At 39.5% G+C, this 20,995-nt stretch overlaps 1 protein-coding gene across 1 annotated transcript; it reads right to left on the bottom strand.

Annotated features, from left to right (window-relative positions):
- Positions 1 to 28: 28 nt before the first annotated feature.
- On the bottom strand, positions 29 to 11,774 carry Cnga1 (cyclic nucleotide gated channel subunit alpha 1). The gene is made up of 9 exons (XM_070012289.1): positions 11,753 to 11,774; positions 11,547 to 11,667; positions 9,062 to 9,178; positions 8,164 to 8,226; positions 6,693 to 6,734; positions 6,478 to 6,606; positions 4,700 to 4,807; positions 4,508 to 4,614; positions 29 to 1,437 (listed from the first exon to the last, which is right to left on the bottom strand). The coding sequence occupies exons 2-9, from the start codon at positions 11,651 to 11,653 to the stop codon at positions 29 to 31; spliced, it is 2,082 nt and encodes a 693-aa protein (XP_069868390.1). The 5' UTR covers positions 11,654 to 11,667; positions 11,753 to 11,774.
- Between the last annotated feature and the right edge of the window lie 9,221 nt (positions 11,775 to 20,995).

Genomic DNA, 20,995 nt, shown 5'->3' with positions numbered 1-20,995 from the left:
TTCTTGTTTAGTGACAAGCTTTTCAGTCCTAAGTGGATTCTGTCGGCCCACTTTCTCCTCCAAGTTCCTCAAGAGATGAAAATTCAGTGTCAATAAGCGGTTTCAGAAACTTCTCAACCTTGGTTAATCTTTGCTTCAGTTTCTGCTGCATTGATTCATACTCAGCCAGAATCCGGGCAAATCTTGTCTGCAAGAGGTCTACAGACCCCTCCATTTTAGTGACTTTCTCTTCCAGATCTTTAGGATCGCTGCCAGCTTTCGCGATGTTTACGTCCAGCAGCCCATCTTTCATTAAGATCTGCCTCCCTTTCTCTTCAAGCATGGTTTTGGCATCTGGGTATTCAGTGAGAGCTTCCATGAGGTCATCTTTTGAGAGACAGAACAGGTCTGAGTAGCCAATACTTTTAATATTGGCTGTTCTTCTGTTTCCTGCTTTGCTGCCTTTAATGTTAAGAATGCTAATCTCGCCAAAATAGCTGCCGTCACTCAACACCACAAACTGAGTAATTCCATCATCAGCCACCACAGCAAGTTTGCCTTCTTTGATGATATACATCTCTCGACCAATATCCCCTTTCTTGCATATGTAATCTCCAGGACTATAGACCTGGGGTTGTAATTTCAAGACCAATTCCACCAATAAACCAGCCTCACAGTCAGCAAAAATGCGCACCTTTTTTAATGTATCTAAGTGAACGTTGATGGCAATCTCCGCCCTGAGTTTATCAGGGAGATATCTCAAGACTTCTTTCTCATCAACTGTTTTTTTGTTGGTCCACAGGTAGTCAAACCACTTAATGACTCTCTTTTCCATATCTTTACTTACATTGCGAAAATTCATGTACTGCTTGATAGCATCAACTCTTGCTTGAAATTCTGCCCTAGCGGCGTTCATATTGGAAATCATAGAACCTATGTTACCGACAATGGTGGCAAAAATTAAAACTCCAATTAAGAAATCCACCACCACAAAGATATACTCAGAGTCTAGCACAGGAGGAGGTGTTTCTCCGATGGTAGTCAAAGTCAATGTAGACCAATAAAGGCTATATACATATTTCCTAGCCAAACGACCAAACTCAGGATCATTAACATCAGGGTAAACCCATGTGTCATTACCAAACCCAATAGCTTTGGAAATCGAGTAGTACACACATGCGTTCCAGTGAATAATGATGACAATGTACATGACAAGATTTGAAATCCTGAAGATGTTTGGATAATTTGTCCTGGTTTCCGTTCTCTGGAAGAACTCAAACATACGAGAGATCCTCAACAGTCGGTTTAACCTGATTTCTGGATAGTTCCAACCCAACTGGATATATAGCAAATCCGTTGGTATCACAGACAGGACATCAAGTTTAAATTGGAGATTTGATTTGTATTTCTCTATCAGTTTCAGTTTGTCTTTCACCAACAATCCTTGTTCTAGATAACCTAAAATAGAACAGAAAAAGGCAATGAAATCTTTCCTTTCTGTGCCATTGTGAATTTTTCAAAGCTGAATTTTCAATTCCTTTGAGGAAGTCAAAATGACTCATTTTCATTAAGCAGGCCTTCGATACTGTTATATGGCACAAATACAAATCAACAAATGGCTGTGGAAAATAATCTGTGGTGAAAATAGAAAAAAAATGAAACTCTGTTTGGTGAAAATAGAAAAAAAATGAAACTGTTTGGGTGCAGGTGGTTCATGTCTATAGCTATTCAGGAGGTTGAGATCTGAGAATCATGGTGCAATCAGCCATAGTAGGAAAGTCCTTGAGACTCTTATCCCCAATAAACTACCCAAAAGAAGCCAGAAGTAGAGCTGTGGCACAAGTGCTAGAACACTAGTCTTGAGCACTAACTCAGAAACAGCAGTAAGGCCCTAAATTCAAGCCCCAGGACAAACACACAGAAACCACCCAGCCAGAGTCATTCATTTTATGAATTACTCATATTCTATATTGTGATGTGATAAGTACATACTTATCCTCATTTTCAGACAGAATTTCTAAGGTCCTGAGTTTTCCTGAGCAACCTAAATGTTAGTTTCATCTTTTGTTCTTTCCCCACCCCACCCCACCCCCCCAGTTGTAGGGCCTGAACTCTGGGCCTGGGCGCTGTTCCTCAGCTCTTCAGCTCAAGGCTAGCGTTCTACTGCTTGAGCCACAGAGCCACTTCCGGCTTTTTCTGCTTATGTGGTACTGAGGAATCGAACCCAGGGCCTCAAGCATACAAGGCAAGCACTCTACCACTGAGCCACCTTCCCAGCCCCTCATCTTTTGTTCTTATATTTAGTCTTACATTGGCCTCTATTCTTGACTTAATGCTCCCATTTTCTTGGAATTTTCTGGTGGATATGAGTGTCTTTTGTTCTCAAAAGGCAGTGCTTGGAGGGTTCTAGATGAGGCAAGATTAACTCATGTTTGGAAGTCTGTAACTTTCAACCCCAATTATTCTTCCTTTCAGAAGATGGGAGGGACTAGAGATTGAGTATAAAGTCTATCATCCTTATATGATGAAGCTTTTCATAAAAATCCCTAACTATGGGGCTCAGAGACAGTTTAGCAAATGCATGCAGGGTTCTGGAAGGGTATTGTACCCTAGTTCTGGGTATTGTACCCCAGTTCTGGAAGCTCCTGCTCTCAGACCCCTTCAGACTTCACCCTGTACATCGCTATATTTAGCTGTTCATCTATATCATTTATCATATCCTTTGTTCATATAATAAACTTGTAAATATGTCTCCCTGAGTCTTGTGAGACATGTTATCAAAACCATGAGCCTACAAAGGAGATACTGGGAATCCTAATTTAGAACCACTTGGTTAGAAACGTAAGTCACTGGGCCTTAGGACAGGCATCTGAAGTGGCAGAGTGCTCCTGAGAAACAGCCCTTACCCTGTGAGGTCTGTACTAACTCTGGTTAGGTGAGAACTGAGTTAAATGCTAACACGCAGCAATGTGACAGGACTGCATGCTACGGGAGCCTTTGCTCCACACACATTTCCATGACAAGAGCATTGTTTTTTGTGAGTTGATTGTCTTACAGTAAGCGTTTGTTTATCCTATCATACATAGGTCTTGGAAAGCATTTGAACTCCATGGCACTCTGCCCAATAACTCATGCCACTCTGACAGAATTCCAGCCTTCCTCTAGAAACTTGAGCACCTGCCCGCTAGCTACTATTTTGCATGTCTATACTTCTTCAATGTGAAACATAAGTGCCCTCTAAGGCTGGTTTATTTTTGGTTTTTTCTTTTTTTAATCTCTTTTTTTCCCCTTAGTCACACGGGACCTTTTCTGCTATGTTGTTTCCGTGAGCCTTGTAGGCGAAATCTAGAATTTCAGCATTGAGGAAAGAGTTCATTTTTCCTCCTAAAGGCCATTCAATCTGCAAAGAAGACAGTGCAACTGGAACTTTGCTCTGATATTTGAAGGACTTATACTAATTCCTAAAATCTTGTTTGTGTGTGTGTGTGTGTGTGTGTGTGTGTGTGTGTGTGTGTGTGTGTGCGTGTGCGCGCACGCGCACGTATGCACCAGTCCTCAGGCTTGAATTTAAGTCTAGGGCACCATCCCTGAGCTTCTTTTTGCTCAAGGCTAGGGCTCTACCACCTGAGCCACAGCACCACTTCCAGCTTTTTTTTTTTTGAGTAGTTTGTTGGAGTTAAGGCAGCAGACCTTCCCTATGATACAAAACTAGAGAACTATGAACAAGGATCCTTTTGTGGTACGCCACTTCATTTGGGAAATACTTTAAGACATTCACTTCTTTTCCTGTGTTTTCCCTTTTAATGTGTCTCCTATAAAAATGTCTCAAATTTATCTTGTACAGTTCTGATTATTTTTAGGCTTCCAAGAAAAAAAAAAGAGAGTCACATAGACTTTCCTACCCAGACTGGCTTTAAACCATAGTTCTCAGATCTCAACCTCCCAAGTAGCTAGTATTTCAGGTAAGAGCCACCAGCCCCCTCCTAATTCATAAATTCTTCTGCTGGTATAATGCACACTGATTACATTTGCAGTGGAGAGTAGCATAGCAAGAACAAGCAAGTATCCCCTTATCAAGAACACTTCAAAGAGAAAGCTACCACATACCATCACCTCCTTGAAAATGACCCACCACCATACTACAATCATTTCTTGGATGGCTCTGTTGAATGCAATGACACTTTTTTCTCATGGTTTTTAAGGTATCTCCATGTCAGGTAATAATTACCCTTTGCCTACAGAGCTGACCAGTTATTTCTGCTCTCTTTATTCTTCTCACCTAGCATAAACCCATTGAACAGAATAATGGAGGAAAACCACCACTCAGTACTTGAAAGGTTGCCTGATAACCTTTGAATCAGAGTGTCCTGAGTCTGTGGGTGGCTACACACTGGAACACTAGTCTTCATGCCTTTTCCTCTCAAATAAATTTTTGTGCATTAGTCTTGAAGAACATCTGTATCCCAAACTTTGAGTTCTATGATAGAAAACATGCCATGTTAGAATATCCAAAACTGAACATATTTACCTGTCCTCGTCCGTACAAACATATCAATAAGATAGACTATGTCTGAGAAGTAATCACAAAAAAACCAGCATTCTATGTAATCAGATTGAAGTTCATCAAAGCATGCCCTGCAAACAAAAAGAAAATGTATAAATAAAATAAATAAATAAAACAGACTGATTGAAGTGAAAGTCCTCTCTGTATAATATATACCTTGCAATAATCATTGTCCAGTTGTACATCACCGGTAAGGTGATGCAAAATAGCCAGTTGTAGTATGTGTTTCCTGAGGGGTCAATAATCACGACTTCTTTCTTCTCTCTAGTAGCAATTACAAATAAAGAAGGTTAGCAAACAGCAAGAATATTTTTATTTGCCCTATTAAATATGAGTCTGCCCATCACCCACAATTAATAACATAGAAGTAAGATGGAGATGCTCCACCTACAGTGGAAAGATTATCTTGCATTGATTAGTGAGGTGTGTATGTATGCATGTATTTATATATATATATATATATATATATATCCATAATTAAATTACCAACATTATATTAAACCACCCATTAAACTCTTATCAGAGCCCTGATTTTACTGCTATGATGAAATGCACTGAGAGGAAATAGTGACACAGATTATGGAAAACTGTGAATATTTGCAGGCTCCTTGGGTGGATTATGAATAGTAGAATAGTGTCTTTCCTTTACCCTCTCAGGTACCGAAGTGACTGGAATTACACTATGGGGAAAGAGGGCAACTCTTGGCTTTTTTTTTTTCAATCTGTAGAGGAAGAATATTTGAACTATCTAATACAAAGTATTGTATGCAGCTATGCAGAATAGATTCTTTAAGAAAAGCAAGACAGGACAAAATGAAGGGAGAAATAGACATTTGTGTGTACACCCGTGTGTGTGTGTGTGTGTGTGTGTGTGTGTGTGTGTGTGTGTGTGTGTGTGTGTGTCCATGCACCAGTACTGGGTCTTAAACTTAGGGACTTGTACTCTCCCTTTGCTCAAAGATAACACCCTGTCACTTGAGCTATATATACCTCCACTGTCAGCTTTTTGCTGTTAATTTGAGAGAAGTGTCTGACAGGTTTTTCTGCCCTGGCTGGTTTTGAACAGCTATCCTCAGATCTCAGTCTCCTGAGTAGCTAGGATTACAGGTGTGAGCCATCAGCACCCTCAAATGGACATTTAAAAAAAAGTTCTTCCACCAATTCTACAGTGTTAAAGATCTTTCTCCTTATACAAAATTCATTAACTTTCTGAACAGGCACAAACAACTGAATCATTGATTGATAATGATTTATTTAAGTAAATTCAGAAAATAATTTCCCAGCCAGGAGCCAGTGGCTGATACATGCTATTTCAAATACTCAGAAGGTTGAGATCTGAGGACCACAGTTCCGAGCCAGCCCTGGCAGAAAAGTTTATAAGACTGTCATTTCCAGTTAACCATCAAAAAGCCAGAAGTGGTGGCATGGCTCAAGTAGTAGAGGTACTATGGGATAGTACCTAGGCCCTGAGTTCAAGTCCCAATACCAACACACACACACACACACACACACACACACACACACACACACACACACACAGAATTTCTTTAAAGCATCTTCTTTCCTTTGGAGTATTTACCATACAATTTTAATAAAATTATTAAATTTGATTTCAGGTTTTAAAAATTAATAGTAACATCAGCTATCTAATTCTCCTTGACCATTCCCTATGGTTGGTTTGTCTTCAATGCTTATAGGAGAAAATTAACCATCACAGCAAAGATTCTTGATGGAAAAACTAATATTGCAAATTTTAGGGATTTAAAAAAGTATTTTTAATTCACATTTGATATCAGTTTTTTAATGTTTTGAAATATTTAAACACATTTATTTTTTATCCAGGGCTACTTTACTATATAACTTCTTTCAATGTTGTGTCATGAGAAATTACCCTTACATGCAAAACCCTTCAGAAATTCATTAAAAACACTTACTCTTCTTTCTTCTCTTTACTTTTCTCCTCTTTCTTCTCTTTGGGCTTCTCCTCTTTATTTTTCTTGTTCTTTTCCTTCTTTTTTTTCTTTTCAGGGTCCTTTTTATTTTCATTTTTATCATCTGACTTGCTGAGAAAGTGAAGTATATAGTGTTTAAAGATGAAAATGTTATGGGCAGAAAGATGTGGAGTCATTCATCCCAAAGTCTCACTTACCTCTTCTTTTCTTTCTTCTTCTTCTTCTTTTCTTTTGGTTCTCTAAGAAAGAAACAATATCTCTGTCATATAATCACACGACATCCTAACCCCATTCTTTATTACTCTCCACTCCACTGAACAAGAATTCTCAGCCTTGCATTCAAAGATATTCCCCAGTGCTTAGAAACCTGAAACCTGGCCTCCTAGAGGAAGGAGATGTCTACCCCACCCCACAAAATGGTCAATGATCCAGATGAGCAAGTATGCCCAGGGAATTCGACATAAAGCTAAAGAAATCTGAAGTAAGAAAAGGCATAAACACAAGAAGTTAATTTAAAAAACAGTAACTCCCAGAACAGTGGGTTTCCAAAGTATTGCTACATTAAAAAATGGTCATTGAAAGTGTAAGTTTTTAGATATACAAGGTGATTACACAGGGAGCTTGAAAACATGTATGGCCTTTTAAATCTGAGCCGTATTTAGGTAATGGGACTAGGCCTTTGTACCTATGCACAGTTCTTCAATACGAGTTGGCCATAAAATGTGGGAGCACACCTTGAGCATAGTGGTCTTCTTCAACAAAGGCCAGTCAACCATGGGCTGTGAACTGTCCATAACAACCCCTTTTTGGCAGATGGAGAGTGAGTACGTGAAGCCTATTGACCATCGTATTCATCCTTCTCATATATGCACTACAGACAATTCACCCCAGGGGTGCAACCGCACTTATTTATGGTGGTGCAACCATAAATAAGTGTGGAATAAAATGCATCAAAGCAGAGTAAAGCAGGCTCTGTTAGGGAATGAGTACCAGTGATAGGAGCCATGGCAATGGAGAGGGCATGCTTCCTCTGAGGAGCACAAAGACAGGTGAAGGTGAAGGTGACTGAAGTACTTTATATGCATGTATGAAAATAGAATTAGAAAATCTAATGGAATTATTTTAGAAAGGAAATGTAGGGGAGACATTGTATGTATGTGTGTATATATGCATCTAAATGTCACAATAAAATTTCCCCTTGTATAATTCATGTATGCTAATAGGAAAATCTTTGAAAAATAAACAAAAATGCCTCCCAATTCTGCTTCCTGTCATCATCATTGACTCCCAAGAGCACACCTAATAAACTTCGGTCCCCAAGCCTTCATTTCACAGACTGTCTCTTGGGGAACTTAACCTAAGACTAGAAAGGGCTCAATGTTCCATGCACCTTTATCAGCCCCTCTATCCATAAAAGAGGCAAATGTACATACACTAGACTTGTTTTTTTCTATGTACATTTAAGTAATAAATAAGTACATGGCACTTTTAATAGAGGTAGATCCATTTTCACACACAACAGACAACCAGACAACAAAAATAGACTACGGTTGCTATTATATTAGTTGACCTAACAAACATTTGCCCAATGATTCAGATATATTCCTGGTATGTCACTGGTTTTCTTTCCAAACACAGCTCTGGTTTTTCTACTTTAAGCATACTTACTGCTCCTTATTGCTGCTGTTGTTCACGTTGAAAAGTGCCATGGTACCTGGCAGGTACTGCTTCCTAGGAAATGCAAAACATACAGGGAAATCATACTAGCCACCATCTATATAATGCCCATAGTAAGCAAATAGTCTTAAAGAATATGTTTCTTAGTTTATAATCCTTACTAAAAGTTTCTCAGATGATTCTTGAAAATATGGAATCTCCCTTTAGCACAACTTGCCAAATAACAGTGCCTTGAACCAGAGTGTTAGCAAGTGCCTATCAGTCAATGTTTATATCAAGAATTAGCATGATTTTTCACTTTGAGTGAAACTGGAGTCCATTGATGGAAAAAAAAGGAGAGAACAGCAAAGAAAAAGGAAATACCCTCAAAGTCCTATGTTTGATCAGGGCTGCTTTATGTTCTTCTAAGAATGTTTAACTTGGGCTGGGAATGTGGCTTAGCGCCTAGCATGCCTAAAACCTGGGTTCATTCCTCAGTATCACTTAAACAGAAAAAGCTGGAACTGTGGCTCAAGTGGTAGAGCACTAGCCTAGAGCCAAAGAAGCTCAGGGACAGTGCCCAGGCCCTGATTTCAAGCCCCACAACTGACAAAAAAAAAAAAGGAATGGTTAGCTTTTATCTTCTGACTACTAAGGAATAGATATGGGTCGCTGGAAAAAATGATCAAGGATGTTTATGATTGTGAACTCCAGGACCACAGAGTAGTGCCAAACAGTGGCACTTTGCCAAAAGAGGATAAGAATAAGGAACAGAAGGAGAAAGATAATCCCAAGATCCTACATAGTGTCTGGGTAGCAAGAGTATTTGTCAAACCCATTAATGGAGTACAGTATTTTCACCCAAGTAATACTTTAAAAACGCATCCTGATGACAGATCATTGTGCTCACCTCTGTGATGGTCCTTCCCTTTGGCCTGAGTTGCTTCTAAAGGATCCCCTGGTGTGGGAGCTCTCATCCTCTGAGTCTTCAGACACAGAGGCACTGTCATCATTGTCAGAAAAGGAGCTACAGTCCAACAGGAAGTAGACACAAATTCCATTAATGTTTTCAAGAGAGGAGCAATATTTCTCAAGGGGAGGGGTGCTTGCCTCATTTTTTTTACTTATCTCTCAAACTAACAACAAATATAATTAGAGTGAAATAAGCAATGTATCAGAAGCCAAGCACAGGTGGCTTTCGCCAGCTTCTCAAGAAGCTGAGATCTGAGGTTCACAGTTCAAAGCCAGCCCTGGCAGAAAAGTCCCCATGACACTCTTATCTCCAACTACCCACCAGAAAACCAGAAGATACACTGTATTTCAAAGTGGTAGAACACTAGCCTTCCGTGAAAAAGCTCAGGGACAGTGCCCAGACCCTGAGTTCAAGCCCCACCAGTGACAGAAGAAGGAGGAGGAGGGGGAGGAGGAGAGAGGGGGAGGAGAGGGGGGAGGAGAGGGGGCGGAAGATGGGGGTGGGGGGAGGAGGAGGAGGGGGAGGAGGAGAGAGGGGGAGGAGGGGGGAGGAGAGGGGGAGGAAGATGGGGATGGGGGGAGGAGGAGGAGGGGGAGGAGGAGAAGGAGGAGTTGGGGAGGAGGAGGAAGAGGAGGAGGAGGAGGAAGAAGAAGGAGAAGAAGAAGAAGAAGAAGAAAAGAAGAAGAAGAAGAAGAAGAAGAAGAAGAAGAAGAAGAAGAAGAAGAAGAAGAAGAAGAAGAAGAAGAAGAAGAAGAAGAAGAAGAGGAGGAGGAGGAGGAGGAGGAGGAGGAGGAGGAGGGGGGGGGGGGGAGGGGGGAGGGGGGAGGAGGAGAAGAAACAAAAAAGAAATGTATAGAATATTGTGTAGAGTACTCTGTATTCTATATGTATATGTATGACCAATACAATAAAATCCATTTCATTAAGGTAACACTTTCTAGATTATCTACATTCCTATTGTTTGATGCATTGATTGACATTAATATTTATTGAATAGAAATTAGGATATCTGGGTTTCTGATAATGTTATATAGTTGTTATAGGCACTCTTCTTTCCTAACTAATGTTTTCTTCCTCTAAAACAAAAGTCAGCCCCATTTACACACACTGTATTCATTTATTAAAGTAATCACTTTAAATTATACTTTAAATTATACATTGCATGTTCTGTGTTTTCACATTGATCTATAACAATATCTTCTGTTTAGATTTGAAATGTCCCATGAGGAAAGGCCCTGTCTTGTATATATGTTTATCTAACTTGGGGAAGGGAAGAGACATAACAAAATGGTGAAACAAAGAACAAAGGGTGAACCAATGCAACAGCAATACTCACAAAACCCTGTGTTGGAAATGAACTTTACAACTTGGGGGGAGGAGAGTCAGAAGGGAGGAAAAGTGGGAGAAAATGAGGGAGGGGGGGCTGGAAAGGTGGCTCAGTGGTAGAGCACTTGCCTTGCATGCATGAGGCCCTGGGTTCCATTCCCCAGCACCACATAAGCAAAAAGAAAAAAAGCCGGAAGTGGCGCTGTGGCTCAAGTGGTAGAGCGCTAGCCTTGAGCTGAAGAGCTGAGGGAGAGCACCCAGGCCCAGAGTTCAGGCCCCACGACCGGACTCCCCCAAAAAAAGAAAAGAAAAAAGAAAACGAGGGAGGGGTCAACAATGTTTAACGAGAAATATACTCATTACCTTACTTATGTAACTGTAACACCTCTGTACATCACCTTCACAATAAAATTAAATTTAAAAAAATATTTGGTTCCAGGCACTGGTGGCTCACACCTGTACTTGTAGCTACTCAGGAAACTACCTGAGTAGCTACCTGGGAGCCAACCCAGGCAGGAAAGTCCATGAAACTCTTTTTTTTTTTTTAATTTAATTTTATTTTATTTGAGAACATACTGTACAGAGGGGCTACAATTACATGGGCAGGATAATGCATACATTTCTTACCAAGCATTGCAGCCTCCTCCTTTGTTTACCCTTCACCTCCCTTCCCAGCCTCCCCCCTCCCCCCACCCAGTCCATGAAACTCTTATCTCCAATGAACCAGCAAAAGAAACAAAAGTGGCTCAAGTGTTAGAGTATTAGCCTTGACCAACAAAGCTCAGAGACAGCACCTAGACCCTGAGTTCAATCCCCAATACTGTAACAAAAAAATAAAAAGAAAGATTTGGCATAGGAGCTTAGTAGGTGCTTGCAAAAAATACCCAGAATAATATGTGTTCATTTGTTAAAAAAAAAAAAAAAAAGCTACACAGTGCTAAATTCACTAAGCCAAATACATTATAAAAGTTAGGGTTATAAATTATAAAGTCAAATAGAAATTAAACATAGGTAACATTTAAAGAAAAAAGAAAATTGGTATTTAAAAAAGAAAGTTGGTGTGTAGAACAAAGCATGAGAAACTGCATAGACTCACCTGCACGCTCCATTTTCCATCCTTCTTATTTCCCTTTCAATACTTGGTACAATCACATTGGGAATATTTACAAAGGAGTGCCATGTATTGATAATGTTCGTCTTCATGGTTACTTCAATATCTGAAAAGAAATACTACTGGTGAGAAGACTATTTTTATATTTATGTATTTAATCAAAAGTTTTTCTAGGCACTGGTGGCTCACACCAGTAATCCCAGCTATTCAGGAGGCTGAGATCTGAGGATCACGGTTCAAAGCCAGCCCAGTCAGGAAAATCTGTGAGACCTTTAGCTCCAGTTAACCACCAGAAAAAAATCAGAAATGGAGCTGTGGCTCAAAGTGGTAGAGCACTTGGCTTGGCCAAAATTGCTCAGAGACATTGCCCAGGCCCTGAGTTCAAGCCCCACCACCAACAACAGCAACAAAAAGGTTCTACCATTCTTCTAATGCTGTGATAATACTAATTTCTAGTTATAAGTAAGTAGAAATTATTCTTTAAAGGATATAGACATGATCAACCCCAGCCGAGGTGTGTGTGTGTGTGTGTGTGCATGTGTGCACATGTGTGTGTAGGCAAAAATGTACCAGAGGTGTAGAGGTTTTCATTTTTAATCTTGGGTTTACCCAGCTTTTAAAATATTCAGACAGTATCTAGAACAAAATCAGAAAGATCCTGCATAATACCAAATAAATAAGTTACAGTATATAAAAGCAAAATGAAATACCCAAATCAAGTGTTGCCCACTGCAAATTACAGGCTTTCAATGAAAGGGGTAATAGTTTTTAAGTAGTATTCTTTTTTATTATTATTTTTGTGGGAGCTTGGCATTGAGGAGCAAATCCAAAGCTTTCTTCTTCCTTTAAAGCACTCTACCACTTTACCCTACTCCAGTGGTATTGAATTTATAAAGTTAATTAAAATGCAATCAATCCATGTTTTTAGCGAATCCTCTACAACTATACTAATAATATAGCTCAAGCAGTACATCATGAAAAACACTGGTCTAAACTCTAATCAGGATATATCATTTTCTAAGAGCAGATAGAGTCATTTTTTATTCATTTTTCAGTTGTTTCTGGCATAGACCAAGTTCAAATCACTGCTGTGTACTGGATTGCCTTTTCTGCTATTTTAGCTTCCCCCTGTTGATGATTTCTCTCCATTCTCCTGGTAAAGAGCCTTCCTTCCAATCTGATGACAGACCTTGAGAATGCCAGAGGGATGCTGTCCTCTGCTCCTCCTGTGACTGGCAAATGCTCAGGACTAGAATGAGCTTCCTCTCAATCCTCTACTGCCTTTGGTTTACCTGGGCCTGGAGGATAATCCTCCTTTTTAAAGGAGCCATCGCTCAAAAGAACACCTGTCTCACAAAACCCATCCCATGTCAGACACCCTTTGTGTCAGTCCCTGGAAGTCCTTGGGAAGACTCTTCTGGCTGATGGTTCCATGGATATAGATGGAGAAAGCAGGAATTCTGTGCTGTTCGTGGCCGTACAAATTTACTTGGATCCAAAGGTTCCTTGGGCCCATGGAATGCTTAGGTTATATAGTCATAATACATGCTTCAACAAGCCTGATAATTTAAGCCATTTACCAAATAGATAGCTGGCTGTTCAGAGTTAACAGCTATTCGGTAAGTGCCCAATGACAATGTCATAATTGTGAAATATTTCCACAATTACTCTTGCCTAATATGATAATTAAATAGTTTTGTGTATATTTGTCAGTGCCTTAATCTGTTTATGAACTCTCAAAATCCAAGGCAATTTCTTAAAAGGGCTTTTTTTTTGGTCCCTCTAATATCCCTTATGGTGCTACAAAATATGTATTCAGCAAGAAGTTTACTCAGTTACTAAACCAAAACCTCCATATTCTGCTATTTTAGGAGATTCCCCTGAGTTGAGAAAGACAAGAACCTATGTTATGGGAGGCTCGGATGTCCAGGATGGCAGGGAGACTCAGCAGAAAGGGGACATCAGCGTAGCATGTGCCAAATAGTTTGATGAACATAAGCAGCAACAAGTAGATCAATGCACACACCAAGCCTCAATGGCAATAGATAAAGGCATCATGAGAGACTTGGAAGAAGTAGATGACAGTGTTGTCCTAAGTGGAGCAGGTACTTCCAGTCTGACCATCATCAAGTTCTGGGTTGTTTCCAGGAAACATCTCTGGATCATTTATTTCCTGGTGTGACAGTTCCAGGCAGTATGAGAAAGAACTAGGCACTACCTTCAACCTCTTTGCATTGAGACCACAGGGACAGAGACAAAAGAAGAGACATGTTCGCTAAGTGCTAAAGAGTTCAGGCATTATGTCAGGTCCAAATGAGCACTTTTAACCTGAGACTCAAGATTTGTGGTTTCCATTTCATGGGAAAGCATATGAAGCTCAGAGAAATCAGGTGCTTTGCTCAAAATCACATGATTTTCTTTTTCCAAGGTGTAATGCCCAAGCCCTTCCCTGAAGCTCAGGAAAAGAATGACATAGGAACTCACACACCAATTCCCCCAAGTGATGCTTGCTTCTTGTTCACTTCTACTTCCTTTCAGTGTGGCAGCCCCAGAAAAGCTGAGACCATGTATTTTGGATTCAATCATTTGTGATACAGTGCCATACATTCAAAATGCATAGCTTAAAACATGGAAAAGCCGGGGCTGGGAAGGTGGCTCAGTGGTAGAGTGCTTGCCTTGCATGCCTGAGGTCCTGGGTTCGATTCCTCAGCACCACATAAGCAAAAAGAAAAAAAAGCCGGGAGTGGCGCTGTGGCTCAAGTGGTAGAGCGCTAGCCTTGAGCTGAAGAGCTGAGGGACAGCGCCCAGGCCCAGAGTTCAGGCCCCACGACCAGACTCCCCCAAAAAAACAAACAAACAAACAAAACATGGACAAGCCTTAATAGAAGAGCCTTGGGCTTTTTTTTAAACCTTCTAATTTGTATTCTTTAGGATTCCCCACCTAAACATTCATTTTTCAAAAACAAGTTTAGTAATAAATGCACCTTTAAGGTAAGTTCCTAGCTCCCACTTCTCACCAGATAGCTATTCCTAAACACAAAGTGTGGAATTTGCAATCAAGCACGATCCTTAAGAAAAACAGCAGAAAATATTTTTTCCCTATAATTTCATTAAACCAACTCCTTGTAGGGAAAGAATACATTTTGTGTTAATGTTCTATTCATGTCTCCTTAGCATTTAATTGTTTTTAGCTCGAGCAAGGACTCCATGATATTTGTGGAAAGAAAGGGAGAATGGGAAGGAAGACAAAAGGAAGAAGCCAGGCCAAGATGAATGACTATCATTGCTCTGCATGATAAATGAGATTAATCTCATCTCCATGAAGAGATGAATACCACTGTGCTTTGCCACCACCAAATTCTTTTAAGTATCCTTCATCTCTCCTGTTTGCCACCTTCTCCCGATCTGTAGACTGTACAGGTACAACAGGTCAGGATTGTGGAGACTCTCACGTCTAATGATTCTGTGACCACTGGAGAAGGGCATGGACTTGGGTCTCACCTTTTCACTAACCAATAACTTTGCAATCATCAAATTGAAAGCAGCTCCTCAGTGCTGGAGCTCTGTCTGCTCCAGTGATTGCTTCTGGCCTGCCCTTCCGTTTGTAGCAGTAGTGCTGTATATTACATAGAAATGAATGATGTAAAGAGCTCATTGCTCAGCACCCTGAGGGCTATTTCCATCCAGCTTCTTCCTTAACATTCCACCTTCACTGTACCCATCTCTAAATTCCACAGTGACCATCTTTCTCAGCTCCCATACCACATTGCTCTCACTCACTCACTGCAAACACTGTGAGGGGCTCCTGTTACCCAAACTCCTTTAACTTGGCTTCAGAAGCATCCACATCAGAGGCCCGTACCCAATACCTCCAAAGGGATTTTCACTTCCTCTTGGTGCTTTTTCCTTTGTTTCTCATCTCAAGCCACAGAATCTCAGTGTCTTCCCTCACCTGACTTCACTGAAAATGGGAATAGCTCATTTTTAAAATTCTTTTTCCTTCCCAGCAGGTCTTACACACTGCACTCTGGCATTTTGCCTCTCTTGAATTTCCACTTGAACTTCTCAGGTGCTTCTTACTGCCTGTCGTTTACTAAGCCTTGTAACTGATTTATTCAGTTCCAGTCTTGCATCTCTTACCATTCACTTTGTAAAGTAGTTTCAAACTAATCCTCTTAAGATGTGCCTACTGTGTGTGTGTGTGTGTGTGTGTGTGTGTGTGTGTATTCTTGTTTTAGAACCATTGCTTACTAATCCCAATCTACCTTGCACTTTTCTTCTTATTTTTCCTAACCATTTTAAATCTTTTTTTTCCTTCCAGAAATATGTTCCATAGGATGAAAAACTGTACAGTCCAGCAGGAAAGTTCTGTATGAATTGGTATTGAAAATCCTTCCAAAGAGAAGGTGCTACCCTTTGTAGGAGGGACAAAGACACATGTTCATGAGGGGATGAGAAGAGAAAGGAAAAGTTCTATAGACATGGAAAAAGAACATAAGAATTGCCTTTGCCTCCCTCTTGGGAAGAGGAATAGAAAGAGAAGTGAGAAGTCTTTTCACTGTGCATTGTTTGTATACATTGAATTTTATGCCATACCAATCAATTACTTGGTGGACTTGTTTAATGACCCTTGTTTCAAAGTGCAAAACAATATGCTATATTTTTATCATCAGGAATTCATAGCTGTTGACTTTTTGTTAAGTTGGCTCTCAGTCTCTTTATGGTTCGTGACAAAAATAAAACTTGATATCTAAACTAAATTCTTTTAACAAATAGCTACTTATTCATGTTCTCCCCCTTCCTTTCCTATCTAGAAGTAGCCAGGACTATAAGGTCATTCTTTTACTTTTTACATGGCTGAATAAGCATCCATCTCTAATATACAGTTTGGGGCATGTATTTTAAGTTCACAAATCAGTATCTTCCTCCAGGCATAATTCTACAACTTGCTTTTTTTTCCCCAGTTCAGAATTATGCTTTGAAAATGAGCTATTGTTGCTTGTGGGTACTTCACATTTTGTTTCCTTTTCAATCTTGATTCCCTTTCCATTAGTGAAACATAGTTTGCTCCATTTTGAACCAGAATGCAACCAAGATGCTCCTCATGAAAGTCTAGACCTGCAAATGGTGGTTCTGGTTTCAGTGTACCGGAGCCGCCAAATCGCAATCCATGCTACTGGGCATCCCACTGGTCTTGCCCGAGGGAACCATTTTCCCCTTTTCAAAAAATTCTCATTTGGATCAGTGAGCATGTTTTGCACTACAGTTTTTGATTTGCATTTACTAAGTAAGTTAGACAAACTCTCATACTTATTAGTCATTGGGATTTATTGTGTGAATTATATGTTTACATTCTTGGCCTGTTTTTTTATTTGTATTTATTCGTTCTTTCCATACTTAACATGTATTTAATAAACACATTACAATTATCCCATTGGTCCTCTATTAATTGTACTTTGGTTTTCACCTGTGTGAAACAAACATAAAGTTCTGCCACCTATGTATATTTCTATGTTAATCAGTCAGTCTCTTAAGCCACATAAAAATTAGTATTTATTTACTAATGTATGGCTTGAATAGCAACTTAATTCCTATAATCTCTTTTACTTATCATTGAACCATGTTTTGGTTTTATTTTCAAGGGTACTGGCGTAGGAATTCAGGGCCTTATACTTGTTAGGCAGGCACACTACCACTTGAGCAATGCCTCCAGCCCTTTATGCTTTAGTTATTTTCAGATAGGGTCTCACTTTTAGCCTGGGCTGAGGCTCTGGGCTGGCTTCAGATTACAATCCTTCTATATATAATTTCCTCCTGTCTTGTTTGCTGAGATAGAGTCTTACTAACATTTTGCCCAGTCTATCCTCAAACAAAAATCATTCTGACCACTAACTCTTGCGTACCTGAATTATAGGCATGTACTACTACATCCAGACATAAGTCTGTGTGTATTTAGATAGATAGGCAGATAGATAGATAGATAGATAGATAGATAGATAGATAGATAGATAGATAGATAGATAGATAGATAGATAGATAGATTAGATAGATAGATAGATAGATAGATAGATAGATAGATAGATAGATAGATAGATAGATAGATAGATAGATAGATAGATAGATAGATAGATAGATAGATGATAGATAGATAGATGATAGAATTAAAAAACAAACTGAGGGCTAATTTTGTTAAGTTGTACACATTAAATTATCATTTTTGAACAAAAAAATGGTTACATATTACATAGCTCAGAGTACCCACACTACAAATTATTCACAGGTAGCCAAAGATAATTTAACATGTGTAAAGTTTTCTGTATTTTGGTGGTTTCTAGAGTACAATTCTCTGCAAATGTGCTAGAGATTGTTATGAATGACAAACCTGTCATTTATGCATTATTTGTAATAATGGAATTTGGAAGCAGGTAGCACTAGGGTTTGAATTCAGGACTTCACACTTTCTTTTCTTTTTTTCTTTCTTTTCTTTTTTTCTTTTTGTCAGTCATGGGGCTTGAACTCTGGGCCTGAGTGCTGACCCTGAGCTCTTCAGCTCAAGGAGAGCATTCTATCACTTGAGCTACAGTGCCACTTTTGGTTTTCTGGTGGCTAATTGGAGATGAGTCTCGTGGACTTCCCTGGGCTGGCTTTGAACCTCAATCCTCAGATATCAATTTTCTGAGTAGCTAAGATTACAGGTGTGAGTCACGGGTGCCGGTTAGGACTTCACACTTTCTAGGGAGGCATTTTACTACCTGAACAACAGCTTCGGCCCTTTTCTTGCAATGATTATTTTTAAGCTAGGATCTCAAAACTCATTTGTAGTGGGTTCTAGTGGCTTATGCTTGTAACCTCAGCAACTCTGGAGACTGAGAAATAAGGGTTGAGGCTCAAAGCCAACCCAGAAAGATAAATCTGAAAGACTGTTATTTCCAATTAACCAACAAAATTCTACAAGTGGAGGTATGGCTGAAGTGGTAAAGCAACAGCCTTGAAGCTCTGAGTTCAAGTCCCAATAGTAGTGCGCGCACACACACACACACCATTTTTACCAACACATTTGCTTTTCAATAATGTTTCCCATTAACATTGGTCAATGGGTTCAAAGCTTCAGTGAAATGCAAATAATATGTTCTGGAGATTGATGGCATAACAGGGTAAAATACATTAACAAAACATCAATCATGCTTTCTATTTTTGCCCGGTCTCAGTATTTAATTGTAGATTTAAGTTTGTTTCTAGCCCTTTAACAATACTTAAGGAGTTGTGAACATCTAAAAGGGACCTTGCTTGCCCTACAACAGGAAGGCTGAAGAGAGTAATCACTTACTGGGCAAAGACTTTGTTTCTACCCCAGCTTTATCGAACATTGCTGTGAAATGCTGGCAGAGATCTTTCTGAATCCCAGGTGAAGATGAGATGTATCTTTCCTGTCTGTCATAATTAGTCTCTATGGAGTCTCTGTATATATAGAGAGAGTGTGTGTGTGTGTGTATGTGTGTGTGTGTGTGTGTGTGTGTTTGCGCACGCGCACACGCGCGCACAGGAGAGAGAGAGAGAGAGAAAGAGAGAGAGGGGAGGGGGGAGAGAGAGAGGGAGAGGGAAGAAGAGGGAGGGAGAGAGAAAGAAGGCCATGAAGTTAAGCAAATGCACATCGCTCACACTATTACATATTCTCCAAGTTCAAAGAGAAAGCGAGAGAAACAACCACCAACTTTCAATGGAGACGGAGCATTTACAGAATTAAAATAATCTTTCTATAATCCTCATCCTGAACCATCACTTTGAGAAGTCAAAATTGTCAAAGCAACTGTTAAGAAAATAATAATTTTCCTTACAGGAGTTAGCCAGATGTAATTCCCATGAAAAACTAGAGCAGTGCCAACGCACTGTTGGTGGATGTGTCAATAGCCATCTCAGGACCTGTCAAGCCTGTCAATTGCTGGGAATGTAGAAAGAAATCTAATATTTCTCAGAAAGAAACATTTTACAAAGAAGATTAGTATTATTATCATACTCAGTATTATCTTCACAATGCATAGACTCCACTGCGAAATAAAAATCTTCGTTAATCAAAAGCAAAATAAAGTTACAAAATAACTGTATTTCTACCACTCCAGTTTTGTTTTGTTTTTTTTAGACATAACACTTTAAGTAATATAAGCGTAATTTAAATGCCAGAAAATGTAAGCACAGTGCATATTATTATATACTGGGTCTATTTAATTACTATGTATCAGGTTAAATACCTGAGATAATCAACTTATAAAGAGAAAAGGTCTATCTCATTTCCACATCATTGATCTTAGGACCCATTGCTTTAGGCCTTTGTGGACATGCTTGATGGGAAAAAAATGGGTGCATGGGAGAGTAAAACTATTCTCCTCACAGCCAGAAAGCAAAAGAGAGGAAAGGGCCACAATCCCCTTCAAGGTCACACTCCCAGTGACCTTAAGACTTCCCACTGGGTCTCATCTCTAAAAGTTTCCACTGTTGCCCAATGATGTCATTCTGGAAACAAAGCCCTTAAGATATTCAAGATCCAAATGACAATGTACATACAATTTGCAACCCAGGAGCATCAAAGAAAGTATTCCTCAAATGTTATGGTTTTTTAAACAAGGGCAAGAGCACATATCTTGTATAAAGGCTGGCAACCTTAACGTACAATCATTTCCACATTCCCATTGTATCTGAAATTCTGTATTCAGAATTCTTGATATCTATGTTTTGTGACTATTTTCTTTTCTAAACTCAGAACTCCATACTTGTACTATAAACTTAAAGTACAAGTACTGTACAAGTACTGTACCACTTAAACCAGGCCCTTTGCCCTTGAATTCTGGATATTTGATTCTAAAATCAAATAAATTCTGATTCACTGAATTTTGTTGTGTCTTTCATGTTTAGGCGCTTCACCCCAGTATATGTATCACAATGTGATTTTTTTCCAGAAATTCATGGTAATGATGGTGCTTTGAAAAGTCTAATTCAAGGATCCCTCTTCCAAAAAACACTATTGTAATTTCTCCATCTATTATTCATACTCTCCATATTAATTCATACTGTTAGCCTTGCTGTGGTTTCAATGGCCTCTCCAAAACTAAGGTTGAAGTTTAACTGCCTTTGTACCAATATTAAGAGGCACCTTCAAAGAGGTCAGCAGGCCTTACTGGCTCTATCCTCATGAATAGATTCACTGCCACTGGGGGCAGGGTTTGTTAATGCAAGATTTGGTTTCTGATTTTTGGATTTTGGTTTCTCCTTTTTCTCCAGCATGCTGGCTTGCCCTTCTGCCACATCGTGACGCACCATAAAATGCCATGCCAGATGCCAGGCTTTTGGGTTTCTCCATCTTCAGAGTCATGAGTCAAATAAACTTTATAAATTACTTGGTCACAGATGGATCAGCATTCAAGGAGATAGAATTAAAAGAA

The sequence above is a fragment of the Dipodomys merriami genome, unplaced genomic scaffold (assembly GCF_024711535.1).
Source record: "Dipodomys merriami isolate MVZ:Mamm:240054 unplaced genomic scaffold, mDipMer1.0.p SCAF_9, whole genome shotgun sequence".
Lineage (NCBI taxonomy): Eukaryota > Metazoa > Chordata > Mammalia > Rodentia > Heteromyidae > Dipodomys > Dipodomys merriami.
The sequence above is the reverse complement of the archived record's forward strand: the minus strand, read 5'-3'. Positions and strand labels throughout refer to the sequence as shown.

Bases quoted from the DNA above. Each gene is read 5' to 3' on its own strand.
- Cnga1 (XM_070012289.1), bottom strand. From the start codon at position 11,653: ATGAAGACGAACATTATCAATACATGGCACTCCTTTGTAAATATTCCC. The intron at 4,808-6,477 runs GTAAGTGTTTTT...AATTGCTACTAG, and splicing joins AGTAAAGAGAAGAAAGAAGA to AGAGAAGAAAGAAGTCGTGA. The intron at 4,615-4,699 runs GTATATATTATA...TTTTGTTTGCAG, and splicing joins TGGACAATGATTATTGCAAG to GGCATGCTTTGATGAACTTC.